A 16,969-nucleotide genomic window follows, 5' to 3' on the forward strand; every position below is an offset into this window, starting at 1 on the left:
TTTTATTAGGCTGCTCAATGTCCAGAAGAGCCTCTGAAAAATTGTATTTGATTTTCAAACTCAGACAAGCTTTCGCTTTCTAAAAGTTGTACTCTGGTTATTGTCAACACATGCTCTGTTCTCTTCCCCTATTTAAATCTTGGGCTCTAATTTTAGTGATCTGATGAGGTTAGTAAGGCTAACAAACAGTTCCAAGCCAAGATAATAGTTGAGGTTGCCGGGTAGTCAAGAAATCACAAGTGCAATGACTTGCAAGAGATAACACTAACAAATAAAATTCTGTATGTAGAAGTGAACAGTATTGTACTATATTGCAATTCTGAACTGGTAAGGTGTTATGAACCCCGTAACTGGGTTGCCAAACCAGCAGAAATGGATCACTCAGTTGGAGTCTGGATTACTAGAAATAAGAAAGTTTTATTAAAGAAGCAAGCAACACAGTACTCTAATCAAAAGGATAATAAATGCAACAGTTCAGCAATGATAAACACACATGTACACAGAATTAAGATAACAGGATCAATCAAGCTCTATCGTCGTCTAGGGGTAAATGACCAGTTTCAAAGTGACGCAAAGTTCAGTTCAATTGAATTCAGTTCAGTTCGCAGTAACCACTGCCGTGGGAGATGGACAGTGTGGGGGAGGGAGAGAGAGAGCAAAACGAATGAATATTCAAACGGCTTCCACACAGACCTTCGATATTCTTCGCAGTCAGCTTTCGGGCGAGCCCTTTGTGATGTCTTCTGAGGTCACCGACCGTGACCCCTCCATTTCCAGATACGATTGTTTTCTCTGCGGTGAACCTGGCACCCAGGCAAGGGCGGACACACACCAGGTTCCCGCTGATCATGCCTTTCCACCCTGTGCGTCTATGGCTTGGTCCCGCGACCAGCCTTCCAAAACTTCCCACCGACTTGTGGGAGGCGCACCGCTTCCAGGGTCTTGTTATCTCGGGGTGTCGTGTGTGTCTTGCCTTAGCGAACCTGTCCCTTTTTATCCCCCTGCTGGGGTATCACCTGTCCATCACTTCAAACAGTTCAGGGTTCAAAGGGGGAGCCGATCTTGACAGCTCTCCTTCCGTTAAACTCTCCCATCCCTTCATTAACATCTCCAAATGCTGCTCCATTGTTTTCCTTATCTCTCTTTCTCCTGAAGACAGGTGGCAGACCAACTGCTGATCCCACTGGTGCTAGCACAGGCCAGCTAACATCTTAATCTATGTGTATTCTCATCACATAAGGCATCTAGGAACATTCTGCCACTCAAATGGAAATGATCAGATACAAATAATAGTGAGTTAGTGGTACAATAAATCCCAGTAAATTGAAAATCCCTGAAGTACTTGGCAGCCAGTATGTGTAGAGAGAGAAAAAAAATTTCAGGCATTTCAGGTTGCTGACTTTTTGTCCTGATAAAGTTTGAGGTCCACGTGTGAATTTAAAGCTTGGTTCAAGTTATAACAGGATGGGGAAAAAAGATCTGGTTAAGTCTATAAGTGGTTGGCCTATGAGGAAATGCAGGGAATTGAGGGTAGAATTTGTTCTGGGTGCTAAGTAGGAAAATGTTTTGACTCACTGGGGGCTTTGGATTTAGGAATTAAACTATGCAATTGATTTGATGATAGGGAAGTAATTTAAGAGTTAGCAGTTGCCAGTTGGACAGGAAACAACTTATTTCTTCATTGGACAAGTAAATTACATTCTGTGAACATTTTTAATGTTATTTTGGGTCAAAACTATCTGCATTTGAAATTGAGATTGGTTAGCAATTTTTGGATGCTTTTTCTTTTGACTGTAGGAAAACCAGACATTGAAATGCATCCTGAAGGATGGGTGGTTTCTTCTGAATCATGTAGTTTCCAATCTATTGGAGCTAGGTAAGGATTTATTTTATGTATTTTAATTTGGGCCTGATTTAACTAGGTTTGTAGCTTTCCTAGCATTAATAACATGAATGCTACACATGCTGATAGAATAAAGGCAGAACATGTGCTGAGTGATGTTGATTGCTGAGGCAGGTATTTCCAAGGGATGAATCTGCCTCTGAAGCTGGCACCAACAGGCTTATTCACAAAGCATGGTGTACCACAGTCAGCCCCCTCTGGAAGATACTGGCTGCCTACTCTATATCTATGCCTCTCAAAGTCTTATAAACCTTATCACCTTGACATTATCTGCTATTGCTTAAGACTACACATTTTGGTCACTAGGCATAGAAAAGGTAAGGACCTAACAAATGAGTGCAGGTGTACTCTTGGTTTTCTGATCATGCTGTTCTTGGTAGGGATAAAGTAGAACTATTAATCTCTCTCATGTTGGTGCAGATTATTGAATTATGTAAAACTGTAAGATCTGTGCATTATTCTGTACAACAGAATACATTTATGCAATGTCTTTAATGTCATAACACACAACAAAACAGTTCACAGAAGCATCAAACAAAATTTAATATAACCTATATCAGGAGATTTAGGGCAAGTGAGAGTTCACCATAGAAATTTACAGTGCAGAATGAAGCGATTCATCGTAGCACCTCCCTGCCAGCCCTGGACAGCTTCTAGACATATCTCATTTCCTGGAGTTTCTACTTTGTCTTAGCTTGGTAGGTAATTATTTCCAGATCTGCCAAAATGGAGAAATTTTCTTCTTAACTACTCAGTAATCTTTCCACAATTATTTTATTTTTCATTTGTGCTTCCTATTTACTGACTTCGCAGCTAAAGAAAATGCCTTCTTCTATCTTGGTTATTGATTGCCTTAAAATTTTATATCCCTTGAATTATTTGATGAGAGCAATAATGGAGTATTAAGTTTTCTGTTAGCTTTATTTAAATCTTTTGCATGCAAGCTAGCTTTTGTTGAAGATGGTCATTGCATATCACTTTAATTACCATTTATCATATTGTTATTTACTATTTATCACTTCATATCTGAAACTGGTCTAGGTCTTGCTTACTGCATGCAGTTGTGCACTATGTTTGCTGATTTGTCCTCACAACCATCTAGCTGGCACCATACCAGCGTGAGTTGTTTCCTGTGAAAACATCTCCGTACTCTTGGGTTGTAAAAAATAATTTGCTGCTTCATTTGACAGTAGAAATAATCATTTTGTGTAGTTTTTTGATGGGCTGGGTTTAAAGAATAGAGTGGTGATACTGAATGTGACACGCCATCAGTTTGCCACCCCGGTGTAGCAAGTAGAGTTGAAGTTATAATACTGAAGGGAGAGTTGTACTAAAGTAAACAATAGTCTAACATAGGTGCCTTTACTATCCAGATAGCCCATAGATGAGTATAGGGCCACGAAAATTACCTGCTTCTACGGTAGGTGAATTGCAGTGGATCAAGATCATTTGGGAGGCTGAAGCTAATCTGTGCCATGACACAAAGCACTCTCAAGGCACTTCATTATGGTTCATATCAGAGCCACTGGCAGTAGTCATTAAGACACCTTAACTTGTTTTTCTTAAGTACCTGTATAACAGTGGTCTTGAAAAAGATGGAAACCTCAGATCAAAACGGAGAGAATAAAAATGTTTGCATTAGGAAACAGCTCTGCTTCTAAGGAAAGGAAGTTAATTGATGAAGCAGCTGAAAATAATTGGATCTACGATACTGCCCTGAGAAGCTACTGTGAATCTGTAGGGTTTGATTTCTTGATCTCCATACCCATGTTCCTTAATATGTGTTATGACTTCAACGATTGGATTGTTTTTCCTCTGATGTCCAATGACATCAGTTTTACCAGGCTCCTTGATGCCATACTATCAAATGCTTCCTTGATGTGAGGGGGAGTTGCTCTTTTCTTTCCTCTAAACTTATTTTAATTGATGCTAGAAGTAAGGCTAATATGACGTCTTAGGCAGCGTGATCCCGACAAAACTCAAAATACACATCGAAGGGCAGGTACTAGTGAGTAAATGGCCCTTAATGTCATCATCGATGACACCTTGCTCTGAAGATTAAGTGCACATTGGTTGAGTGGTAATTACCCAGATTGAATTTATCCATTAGTAATTCCAGAACAGCTCTTAGGATCTCTATTAAACTCATTTCTCTTCTCTATCAATGACCTGGATAAATGTGTTGTATGAATTGCAGATACATTTGCAAATGACAACTGATGATGTATCTGAAATGACAGTGTATCTGAAATGGTAAAGATGAAAGGGAAGCTGTATCGGGAAGTTGTCATTTAGTGTAAAAAAAAAATTGTGTGATTGACTTTGGTCTCGTTTCTGGAATGAATAAGGGCAATGCGAGATTACATGCTTGAAGGTGTTTAGAAAGAGATTGGAGCAATAAATGAGACTGGTTTTCAGAAATATGTTTATATCTACTATGAATGTTTATGTTTTGACATTACTACCTGGTGCCATTTATGATTTTTTTTCAAACTTCACTGAAAATGTATAACTATTATTCGTCTTACTATTTTTTCTAGGTATTTCCGTGAAATATTACCAGGAGAAATAGTACAGATTTCTAGGGATGGAATCCAGACACTTGATGTTGTACCAAGAGCTCGGGGAGATCCACCTGCATTCTGTATCTTTGAGTATGTCTATTTTGCCAGACCTGACTCCATATTTGAAGGTAATAATGAATTTTCATCTGAATTCTTTGGACAGCCATTTTAAAAAAAATTTCCAATTAATACAGTTGTAAAATGTAACCTGGTTCACTAAATCTTCATTCAGCATTGCTGTAGTTAGAAAGTATTTTTGAAATCTTGTAATAAAGGTGATTTGTGTGTTGTTACAAATTACCCTTCAAATGAATAAAAACTATACTTGTCTGCTGTAGTAATTACATTTTGGCTGGTTGTACTTTGACAGTTCTGTTTATAGTTACAGTACAAGTGGTCCTACTAAACAAACCTACATTTTGACGAAGGGTCTCGGCCCGAAATGTCGACTGTACCTCTTCCTAAAGATGCTGCCTGGCCTGCTGCGTTCACCAGCAACTTTGATGTGTGTTGCTACATTTTGTTTTTGTTCAATTGAATTGACTTTTACTTATATCCTTCATATATATGAATAAAAATCTTTGCATTACCTCTCCATCCAAATGTGCCATTTATAGTAATTTATAATAAATAGTATGCCTTGCTTATGCACTCAATGTTAAATAAAATTTGTACTTTGTGTGTAGAGTGGTGTACAAATAATTTGATTTGTTTAAAGGCAAAAGAATTATTATCCAAATTTCTTTGTTTTTACATGTTTTTTATGCTTTTCAGTGGATACCTGTGCAATATTCATTTGTATTTTTTTTTTGATTAATAAGGGCAGATGGTATATACAGTCAGGCAGCGATGTGGGCGGCAACTTGCTATTGAGGCACCTGTAGATGCAGATTTAGTGAGCACCGTTCCAGAATCCGCAACTCCAGCAGCACTTGGTTATGCACAGGAGGTATGTAAACTCCAGACTCTTAAACATGTTAGAATTATAAAACTTAGGAGCAGGCCACCTGAAGGATTATTCTGATAGCTGGCTATTTAGTGGAGCCATCCAATTAAACCCTTTTTTAGAAAGTTACTATTCAAGTTACATTCACCAAACAAGGTAGCTTTGATGAGATCACTTCATATAAGTAACAATGTTTAAAAACAAGTTTTCTTATGTCACTTCCTGATTCTTTTGTTAGCTGGCTTATATTTGTTTCCTGTAGTTACAACCTAACTATTAATAAGAGACGATTTCCTCATTTAACCTTACCAAAAATGTTCATGATTTTAGGCTGCTAAGTTTTAAAAAAATTACTTGCTCAGTTTTGATGAGAATGCCCATAGCTGCTTCAGTCTTGTCTTATTATTTTAGTCTCTTTTCAAATGCTAGTGCACAGAAATGAATGCAGAAATAAATGGGATTTTTGAAGACTTGGGTATTTACTTTTGTGCTTTGTTTTTATTAATGAAGCCATGGATTCGGTATGTTTTTTAAAATGATCTCAAATGATCCTACCATGTACAGAATATTATGTTGCAAACACTTCATGTTCTCTCTGTTCCTGCATCCTTTTAAAACTATATAATTGGTTTGTCTGGTCACTTTATTCTTAACCAAAATGCATATTTATCAGAATTTATTCCGTTTTACCATATTACCAGTCTTCTGAACTCGATTACTGTCTCCATAGTTCAGAATGTTTCACTTTTCTGTGTCACCGACAAAATTGAATCATCCCCTATTGATTGGCATTCAGACCATTAATCCATAAGGTGCAATGCAGCTAATTTTAAATCCCAGGAATTGCATTTAAATAGGATTAGCAGAATTTTAAAAACTAACAGATGAATATTTAATTATCATTTTGTTTCTTTAATATCAGTCTGATAATTTGGATTTGCACAAAATTCGGAGTGTTATCTGAACAGTGTCAATAAAATGCCACTAAAGGTTTTGTGTGTGAAAATATAAAAAGTAAACATATAGCAATTAACTGTACAACTTTAATTCATTTTTATTTGACAACAATGCTGCATATGGGAAGTAGGGATGAAGAATCAGATTTTTTACATTTATTAATGTTTTTAAATTTTTTGCTAATTTGAGAGTTGAAAAATTACTTATCCATGTTTACTGATTTACTTTCGAATCTGAGCTTGTCAAGTGCACACTTAATGCCTTCTGACATTCTCAGTAACCCTGTTACTACCTCAAGTTAGCTACTACAGTTGCTATGCTTTGACTATAAATTATATTGTATTGTCTTAGATGCTATACAAGTAGGTTTCAGTGACTCGAAACACTGAAGATTTCCCCAAAGTAATTAAGAGAATGACATTCTTGAAGAAAGTATAATTCTCTTCCTGCTAGCCACTTATTCCCAAATATTTTAAAGATGTATCTTATAAATATAAAGGTGAGATAGTATTAATTTGGTTGGGGGGAATATTGATATTGTTCCTTTTGTTCTACAGGCCGGACTACCATATGTTGAAGTACTATGCAAAAATCGTTATGTGGGCAGAACATTCATTCAGCCAAATACAAGACTGAGGCAACTAGGAGTAGCACAAAAATTTGGAGCCCTGAGTGATAATTTTGCTGGAAAACGGATTGTGTTAATAGATGATTCAATTGTGCGTGGAAATACAATTTCTCCAATTATTAAACTCCTGAAGGAAGCTGGTGCCAAAGAGGTATTAGTAAAAGAAGCTTTGGAACATTTTTAAAAAATGTAATACGATTATACTACATGCATAGCATTAAATATGTATTTAAATGAAAATAACTGAACTTCAAAAAAAGTACCAGTTATATCAATGTTGACATAGAGCTTTATTGAGCTTTGCTTACCTTTCAAAATGATGGAATATTTTAAATGATACTAAGATACCTTGCTTTTCTAAATTGTATAAATTTGCTTTCAAAGGTACACATTCGTGTGGCTTCACCTCCAATAAGATTCCCTTGTTATATGGGTATTAACATTCCAACAAAAGAAGAATTGATTGCCAACAAACCAGAATTTGAAGACCTTGCAGGATATATAGGTTTGTTGAACTATCTCTTTTGACGTGAAAAGTGTAATTGCATGTCAGTAAGTTAACAATACAGCAATTTCCATTTTACAGGGGTTTATTGGGTCAGAAGTGAAATTCCACTTGATTTTGTTCTAGATTTGGACCACTGTCAATGAAACAACGTTCATCAGCAAATTTAATCCTAATCCAGGGTGAGATCTGAAACAGCTTAATATCTTTTGCCACCACAGATGCTGCTTGATCCAGCAGGTTCTCCAACAATCTATTTTTTGTTTTGGATTTCATATCTCTGTTGTCCTTCCCAGAACATTAACAGTTTTGATAATTTCACGGCTTATCCCTGATAAATGTGCAAAAGATACAAACTCAATTGCCTCTAAGATTTAAAAAAAATACTTGCCTGGGCATTGCTCTGCGTATTTATTGATTAACAATTTGCTGTAAGCAGTGTTACCGCTAATATTAGAAAGCATAAAAGGTATTTTGAATCCAGTCCTGCCAGTGCACTTCAGGAGAATGTAAAGGCCCTGGAGAGTATACAGTGGAGATTTATCTAAATGCTTCTTGGAACTTAATCTATACTGTTAGTTTGGAGGAGTTTGAGCTGTACCCCATGTACAAAGAAAGTTGGGAGGGGATTTTAAAAATTGTACATGATCACAACCAGTTTAGCAAGAGTAAACAAATAAAAAATTTTCCCATAAGTGAATGGAAGAAGAACCAGATAAAGCAAATTCAATATAATGGACATGAGTTATGAGGATATGCAGGAAAGATTCTTTACAAAAAGAGAGGGTGTGATCTGAACTTGGCTGCTTATAAGGGTTGTGGAAACACTCAGGAGTTCTAAAATTTAGTTAAGTACCCATTTAATTAAAGGTAGATTGCAAAGATGTTGGGAAAGAGTAGAGAGTTGGGACAGCTGGATTGACTATGGAGTTTGTACTCCAAATGACCCTTCTGATGTTCTGTTCATTTTCTTGTATTAACTTGCGTTTCTGGATCAGTCAATGTTAATTTATTGCCAGTAGGCACTCCACTCCAAATGGCAAAGCACTACACACTGGCAGAGCCCTGCTCAAGATACTGTCATGAACAACCAACCCTGGGCATCAAAACTTCTGAGATGGAAAGAAGCTTGACAGATGCCATATGTCCTTGACTTTCAAAATTTATTAAAAATCAATGAAAGCATTTACTCATTGAAATTGAGTGACTCAAAACATTTTTCTGATTGTTAAAAAAAATAAAGCAAGCCCAGTTTATTACTTTTATCCCTCCTCGGCTATTCCTCTACCTTCCATGGTCAACTACTCTAGCATAACTCCAGTTCAGCCTTCGCTTTCTTGGCTAAAACCTGATCATTCTTCCATGGCCAATCTACCATAAAGAACTTCCTTTTAGCTTTTGCGAGTCCTAATTTTTCCTCAGAGTAATTGCTCTAACCTTCGGTTCTTCTTTCTTTCTTTATAAATCTGTCTTTTTTAGCTGAGGTCTCATGCTTTTTGTCTAGTTTGTTTGATTGGAGTGTATTTCCATTTTAAAGTTCATTTTTGTGATCCCAGTTTGGTTGCTGTTATCATAGAAACATAGAAAGCATACAGCACAATATAGGCCCTTCAGCCCACAAAGTTGTGCCGACCATGTCCCTACCTTAGAAATTACTAGGCTTACCCATAGCCCTCTATTTTTCTAAGCTCCATGTACATATCCAAAAGTTTCTTAAAAAACCCTATCGTATCTGCCTCCACCACCGTTGCCCATTCCACGCACTCACCACTCTCTGCGTAAAAAAAACTTACCCCTGACATCTCTACCGACTCCCCAGCACCTTAAACATGTGTCCTCTTGTAGCAACCATTTCAGCCCTTGGAAAAAGCCTCTGACTATCCACATCATCAATGCCTCTCATCATCTTATACACCTTTATCAGGTCACCTCTCATCCTCAATCGCTCCAAGGAGAAAAGGCCAAATTCACTCAACCTATTCTCATAAGGCATGCTCCCCAATCCAGGCAACATCCTTGTAAGTCTCCTCTGCACACTTTCTATGGTTTCCACGTCCTTCCTTTAGTAAGGCGACCAGAACTGAGCACAGTACTCCAAGTGAAGTCTGACCAGGGTCCTTTATAGCTGCAACATTACCTCTCGGCTCCTAAATTCAATTCCACAATTGATGAAGGCCAATACACCGTATGCCTTCTTAACCCCAGAGTCAACCTGCACAGCTGCTTTTGAGTGTCCTATGGACTTGAACCCCCTCTAATCCTCCACACTGCCAAGAGCCTTACCATTAATGCTACATTCTGCCATCATATTTGACCTACCAAAATGAACCACTTCACACTTAACTGGGTTGAATTCCATCTGCCACTTCTCAGCCCAGTTTTGCATCCTATCAATGTCCCGCTGTAACCTCTGACAGCCCTCCACACTATCCACAACACCTCCAACCTTTGTGTCATCAGCAAACTTTCTAACCCATCCCTCCACTTCCTCATCCAGGTCATTTATAAAAATCATGAAGAGGAAGGGTCCCAGAACAGTTCCCTGAGGCATACCACTGGTCACCCACCTCCGTGCAGAATATGACCTGTCAACAACCACTCTTTGCCTTCTGTGGGCAAGCCAGTTCTGGATCCACAAAGCAATGTCCCCTTGGATCCCATGCCTCCTTACTTTCTCAATAAGCCTTGCATGGGGTACCTTGTCAAATGCCTTGCTGAAATTCATATACACTACATCTACTGCTCTTCCTTCATCATTGTGTTTAGTCACATCCTCAAAAAATTCAATCAGGCTCGTAAGGCAGGACCTGCCCTTGACGAAGCCATGCTGACTATTCCTAATCATATTATATCTCTCCAAATGTTCATAAATCCTGCCTTAAATGTTGCTTCAGTTAGTTTTTATATTGCGAAACAGGCAATGTAGACCCACTTTTTGGGCAGCAGTAAACATATTTATTGTTTGGAATGTATTTCTTATGATTAAAATATTATTCTATGTTTATTATTCCAGTTTAGTTTCTTATAGTGAAAAATGTGCTTCATTTTAAGCTCATTTTCTTAAAAAAAATCTTAGGAAATTTTTAATGCTGGTAATATGATATAAGACATAGGGGCAGAAATAGGCCATTTGGCCCATCAAGCCTGGAATGTTCCCTCTAATTTGTAATTTCTAATAAATCTTATGATGTTCAGTTTTTTGTCCCGTGACAATACTTGCACTGAATAACTTTTTCAATAAAAACAGTATAAATCACCCAGCTCTAAAATCTGTAGACAAATCATCGCAAACTCCACTTTGTCAGCACTGTCTGTAACAGAAACCAGAAAAGAAAATGGGATTGTATACTATTGTGAAATATGCTTAACATGTCAATGAGGTAGAGTTTGTGTGCTATTAGTAAAAGACGTGTGTATGCACACACCTTCAAGGGATCATTGCGAGTTTGCTTTGCCATTCCATCGTGGCTGATTATTACCCCTCTCAACCCATTCTCCTGCCTTTTCCCTGCAACCATTGACATCCTTACTAATTAATCTCCACTTTAAATATACCCAATGACTTGGCCTCTGCAGCTGGTTGTGGCAATGAATTCCATGGATTCACCGCCCTCCAGTTAAAGAAATTCCTCCTTGTCTCTCTTCTAAAGTAACGTCCTTCTATTTTGAGGCTGTGCCCTCTGGTGCTATATACGCCACAATAGGAAACATCCTCTCCATGTCCACTCTTTCTAGGCCTTTTGATATTCAATAGGTTCCAATATGACCTCCCCCCCCCCCCCCACCCCCACCACCGAATGGGCCCAAAGCCATCAAAAGCTCCTTATATATTAACCCTGGGATCATTCTCGTGCATCTTCTCTGGTCTCACTAATGCTAGCACATCCTTTTCAAGGAAACAAAAACTGCTCACAATACCCTAAGTGCGATCTGACCAATACCTTGTAAAGCCTCCATACTTGCAACTCTGAATCCAAATGAGCTTTCAAGGTTTTTTGATTGAGCTCAAGAATTGTGATGATAATAATTAAGTAAACTGGAAACTGAAAACAATAACTAAATTAATGAAATAGCAATAGTTCTGTCCAGTATTTTAATGTATAGAAATGAATAGCTAGGCCCAATATGACATTTTTTATGCCCTTTTAGACCTCTGTCAGATGCCCAATCTAGTCTCTTTAGTTCAAGTAATGAAAAGAAAATACAGAAAATCAGAAGTAGCAGAGTTGAATGATTTGAGTGGGGTTTGGGTTCATTCACATTGCTATGGAGCAGCAGTGCTAATAACTAGTGCCTTAGAGAACTAATTGCAAAATTGTTCTGGTGTTGTACAGTAAGTACAATATTGAATTGGACTGTATCTTCAAACATACTCTGTTTTCAGACAGTTGTGTAATTTTATTTTTGGACAGCTGTATTCTGGATTTCTAGCCTGGACATCAAGTCTTTATGTACACCCAGCAGCCACTTTATTGGGTACACCTATTTATCTGCTCGTTAATGCAAATATCTAATCAGTCAATCATGTAGCAGCAACTAAATGCATAAAAATATGCAGCATTTTCAAGAGGCTCAGTTGTTCAGAACAAACATCAGAATGGGAAGAAATGTAATCTAAGTTACTTTGATTATAGAATGATTGTTGGTGTCAGATGGGATAGCTTGAGTATCTCAGAAACTGCTTATGGGGTTTTCATCCACAGTGGTCTAGAGTTTACAGAGAATCGTGCAGAAAAACAAAAAACATTGTGAGCAACAGTTCTGTGGGTGAAAATACCATGTTAATGAGGGAGGTCAGAGTTAACACTGGTTCAAGCTGACAAGATGATGTAGGTGATTCAAATAACCATACGTTACAACAGTGGTGTGCAGAAAGGCATCTTTGAATGAACAACACACCTAACTTTGAAGTGGATGGGCTATGGCAGTGGAAGGCCACGAACATCCCTTCAGCGACTCCTTTATCAGGTACAGGATGTACCTAATAAACTGGCCACTGAAGGTATACTTACTCTCTTTCTTGTAACAAAACGGATCCTGACCCGGATCTGGGCCGTACCCTCCAAATATCCGGACCTGCCTCTCAGTTTTTTTGCACTGCCTTACTTTCCATTTTTTCTATTTTCTATTTATGATTTATAATTTAAAATTTTAATATTTACTAATTTTTACTATTAATAATTTTAATATTTATAATCCAGGGAGCGGGAAGCACAGAATCAAATATCGCTGTGATGATTGTACATTCTAGTATCAATTGTTTGGCGACAATAAAGTATAAACTATAAAAAATCTGAAAATTCAAGCAGAAACAGTAAAAGGTTTTGTGTGGTACATTTAGTAATGGTTTGAACTAGAACTCTACTACTTTGTGTAATTAATAGTTTATTATTCACATTCTAAATACTTTATAAGCAGTTATAATTAGTGCCTAACTCTTGAGTTGGGTGATTTTTTAGTTACTGATTTTTGAAATGATTCACAGATTTTACGATGGATGTGGTGTAGAATTGTAGCTACTTTTACTTCTGTACTTTGTCAGTCTTTAATTTGTTTTGCATTCCCTTATCCTGACATTTCTTTATTGCTGTTTTATTATATTAATTCCCCATTTTTAATCTTTCTATTACCTTATCTTACTGGAGGTAAACCTCAAGGTAAATGGTGTTAATATTCATTATTGTTCATAGGAAGATTCACAACAATTCACCATAGATGATCATCAGCATGAATCTACATGTATCTATACATTGAGCCAAATTGTCCATCCAGCTTGACCCTTGCACTATGACACCAAAAGGTCTGGATTAGGTGGTAGTAGAGACGCTGTTCCCAAGAATCTGCAGATACGGCCTCACTGTAAAGGGACGATCTATTACAACTGAGATAAGGAGGGATTTCTGCAGCCAGGGGGTGGCAAGTCTGTGGAATTCATTGTCATAGAGGCCAAGTCATTTGGTGTATTTAAGCAGAGACTGAAAGATTCTTAATTGGTAAGAAGGTTAAGGGTTACAAGGAAAAGACAGGAGAATGGGATTGGAAACAACACCAGCCATGACTGAATGGTGCAGCAGACTTGATGGGCCCATTGGCTCAATTTTGTTCTTCTGTTATATAGCCTATTTTCCTGGCTCCATTTCCCTTTTGTGCCACAACAGGACCATTGGCCCTGGTGCTGTGGTTGTGAAGCAGAATGGGTTATTAACTAGGGGGTAGATCACGAGGCTCCAGAATATCCTCATAGTGAGAGTTCACCACTTGGTTTGCTCTAGATATCATTGATCAAAATTTAAAAATGGTTGTAAAGGACTGGTAAATTAAAATATTAAGAAAGAAAACTGAGCAAACCATTAATCTGTGCTCTTCAGATGAACGGGATTGCACTAATAGCACCAGTTAATAAATGCATAAAGTTAAGGGACTAAATATAAAGTGCATGTGGTTCTTCAACTCAGTACATTTGTGTAGCTGCCAGACTTAGTGGTGAGTCCTGCAGCAAAGTGGCCTTCGTGTTTGACCTTTGGCTTATCTAAAGAGCTGACAGTCAAAGATGAGTACATTTTGGTCCACTGAAAATAATGGTAATGCAAGCTGCATTTTCTTCTTTTTTTTTTAACTTGAGCCTCCCTTTGAGAATTACTAGGAGCACTGAAACAGCTTCTGGGGCTTACTGACCTACATATTTTCTGAAATTACATAAGTAGGTACAAAATCAGAGGTGGCACGGTAGCGTAGCTGTTGGTGTAACTCCTACAATTCTGCTGATGTCTGTAACAAGTTTGTGTGTTGTTCCTGTGATTGCTTGGGTTTCCACCAGGTGCTAATGTTTCCGCCCACATTCCAAAGACATGGGTTAGTAGGTTAATTGGTCACATGGCTGTAATTGGGCTGTGCAGGCTTGTTTGGCCAGAAGGGTCTGTTGGCGCGCTGTATCTAAACAAAATAAATAAACTTCATCTGTTGGTATTATGCAACACACACAAGATGGTGGAGGAACTCAGCAGGCCAGGCAGCATCTATGGTGGTCTTGGCCCAAAACGTCAACTGTACTCTTTTCCATAGATGCTGCCTGACCTGCTGAGTTCCTCAAGCATTTTGTGTGTGTGGCTTGGATTACCAGCATCTGCAGATTTTTCCTCTTGTTTCTGTTGGTATTATTTTATTTTTCAGAAATGTTCGTTCCTGCTGCCAATTATAAAAGCCATGTACTTTGTTATGTAAATAAATGTGCATATTGTATTTATTAAGTAGATCGTCCATAGATTAGTTGAAGGGAAATAGAGGGATTTTAACCATAAATTTCTCAATTTTTGCCAGCCTCTAAAAGCACTATTACTGGACAGTCTGGCACATTGTTAGGTATTTTAGCACAAACTTTACTGAAAACAATTTTTATTGAACAAATTTCATACTAAATAATACTGAAAATTACCAAAATATGGTGAGAAAATGAATTTGTGTAACCCTGTGGAACTGGAGTGGTGAAGTTGCTTGGATTATATAGTTGTACTATTAAGTAATTTTTATTTAAGGTGTGAAGGCATCCTCTAAGAACATGAAGGCGTTCTGTTACTTGTCAAATTAAGAATGTATAACTTTTCTGATGTACTTTGTGTTGCATTAGATTTGAGACTTTTATTACTTATTAATAATGCATTTGCATGAGTTCTTTCATTCAATCTTTATTCATATTGTACAAGATTCATGTTGTGGGCAGTGCTGCTTTTATCCATATAGTCATCATAAAATGATGACTAACAGTTTGCAGCTTCACTTAATAATAACCACTTGTTGTTATCCCTTTTGTTTTGAAGGTGCATCTAGTGTGATTTATCTTTCTGTTGATGGATTGATATCTGCTGTACAAGAGGGAATTAAGAGGCAAACAAATTCCATACTATATGATACTGAAAATGACAAAACATCAGTGAGACAAATAGGTCATTGTACAGCTTGTCTCACAGGAAAATATCCTGTGGAGCTTGAATGGTGAATTTGCATTAATTATGCCCCTGTTGTTATTCAGGTTTATTTTTGTCAGTATGTCACCATCCAGTCATTCTTCTTGAAGGTGCCAGAATTTAGTTCTCCTTGCACAAATCCATGTCCTCTATTACATTTTCTTTGCACCTCTATGGAACTGTTGAAGACTGTATCACTTGACTGTAAACATTCCAAGGATCGTCTTATGAAGTGCATTTATTAGAAATCATTTGATATCAGAGAAATACATCTTCAGATATTGACTACAATATTTTGGAAATTCTGACATAAACTTATTGTGGAGAAACACCAGACTGTAAGAGTTTAGAATACCCTTGGAAAATGAACATATTTTAAAATTTCTTCATTGGTTTGTTTCTTTTTTTAAGATGGCTAAATTTTGCAATGTTGCTTCTTGTCTCATATGTAACAGAGGCACAGGGTTTTGTAAATGCCACCAGATCAAAGAGATAGTAAAGTTGGGTGAAGAGACTTGTTTAAGATTTTTTTAAATTTTAGCTATATAAGACTTCATTTGAGTTAAGCCTTTGACTGTCCATAGGCTCTTAAACTGGCTGCTCAACAATTCATTAGCTAATTAAATTGCCAAAGGCTGTGTACATCGTTGAACACAAAAGTAGTTTACTTTGTACAACTGGATGGCCTTTAGATATCAAATGTGCCTTTTATTCCTAATTACAAGTATTTCATTTATATGGTGAAGCTTTCAATCCCCGTATCTTTGATTTTAGAATATCAATTATCAACCATTGTACATTATGAATGTGTTGTTATTTTCATCTTGTATAAAAACTTGTATGAAAAATGTAGATAGTAGGCTCAATATATCTCATAACAGTGAGGCTTTTTTTAAAGTTAATGTTTTGTCCCATAAGATCAATTGTCTAAATAGTTTGTACCTTTAGAACAAATGTACTTCTTTTCTAAAAGTCCTTTTTTTGTTGTTTTAATGCATTGTTCCAATATTTATCTGATTTGTAATATTGACAATTGGTAAAAGAAAGTGAAATCACTTTTTCATTTGTATTTTCCGACTAAATCATTTTGCATTCCACTATTGCAATGTTAAGCATTAGTGGGTGTAGCAAATCCATGGTGGAAAATTGCAAGATGTTATGTAATAAATTACATAAAATATTTAGTTCCACCCTTTTTGCTTGTATGATATCCAGATGTGTGTATGATAATTTTGTCCACTATATTTGAATTTGAAATTGAATAATTTTTTGTTACATTGGGGGGGGTTGAAACATTTTTAATTCTATTTGGAATTTTAAATAAAAACAATAAATATTTGGAAAGCACAGTAGAGAAGTCAACATCTTCAAAGAAAATTAATTCTGTTGATGTCTTAGATTAGAAGCTCTTTGATTTAGATGTACAAATGTATGTCATTCTCGTTATCTTGGTGGTGCTTTGGGGATACTGGTTGTTTGATGTATTGTCAGGTGAGACAAAACCA

At 37.0% G+C, this 16,969-nt stretch overlaps 1 protein-coding gene across 1 annotated transcript in view; it reads left to right on the top strand.

Moving 5' to 3' along the window:
• Nucleotides 1-16,806, top strand: part of ppat (phosphoribosyl pyrophosphate amidotransferase) — a 44,378-nt gene extending 27,572 nt beyond the window's left edge. Inside the window, exons 6-11 of the mRNA XM_063043072.1 lie at nt 1,798-1,876; nt 4,444-4,595; nt 5,289-5,416; nt 6,928-7,149; nt 7,383-7,503; nt 15,318-16,806. Of these exons, the coding sequence (XP_062899142.1) occupies nt 1,798-1,876; nt 4,444-4,595; nt 5,289-5,416; nt 6,928-7,149; nt 7,383-7,503; nt 15,318-15,496 (881 nt within the window). The 3' untranslated portion in view covers nt 15,497-16,806. The remainder of the gene's footprint in view (nt 1-1,797; nt 1,877-4,443; nt 4,596-5,288; nt 5,417-6,927; nt 7,150-7,382; nt 7,504-15,317) is intronic.
• The last annotated feature ends 163 nt before the right edge of the window (nt 16,807-16,969 follow it).

The sequence above is a fragment of the Mobula hypostoma genome, chromosome 3 (genome assembly GCF_963921235.1).
Source record: "Mobula hypostoma chromosome 3, sMobHyp1.1, whole genome shotgun sequence".
Classification (NCBI taxonomy): domain Eukaryota; kingdom Metazoa; phylum Chordata; class Chondrichthyes; order Myliobatiformes; family Myliobatidae; genus Mobula; species Mobula hypostoma.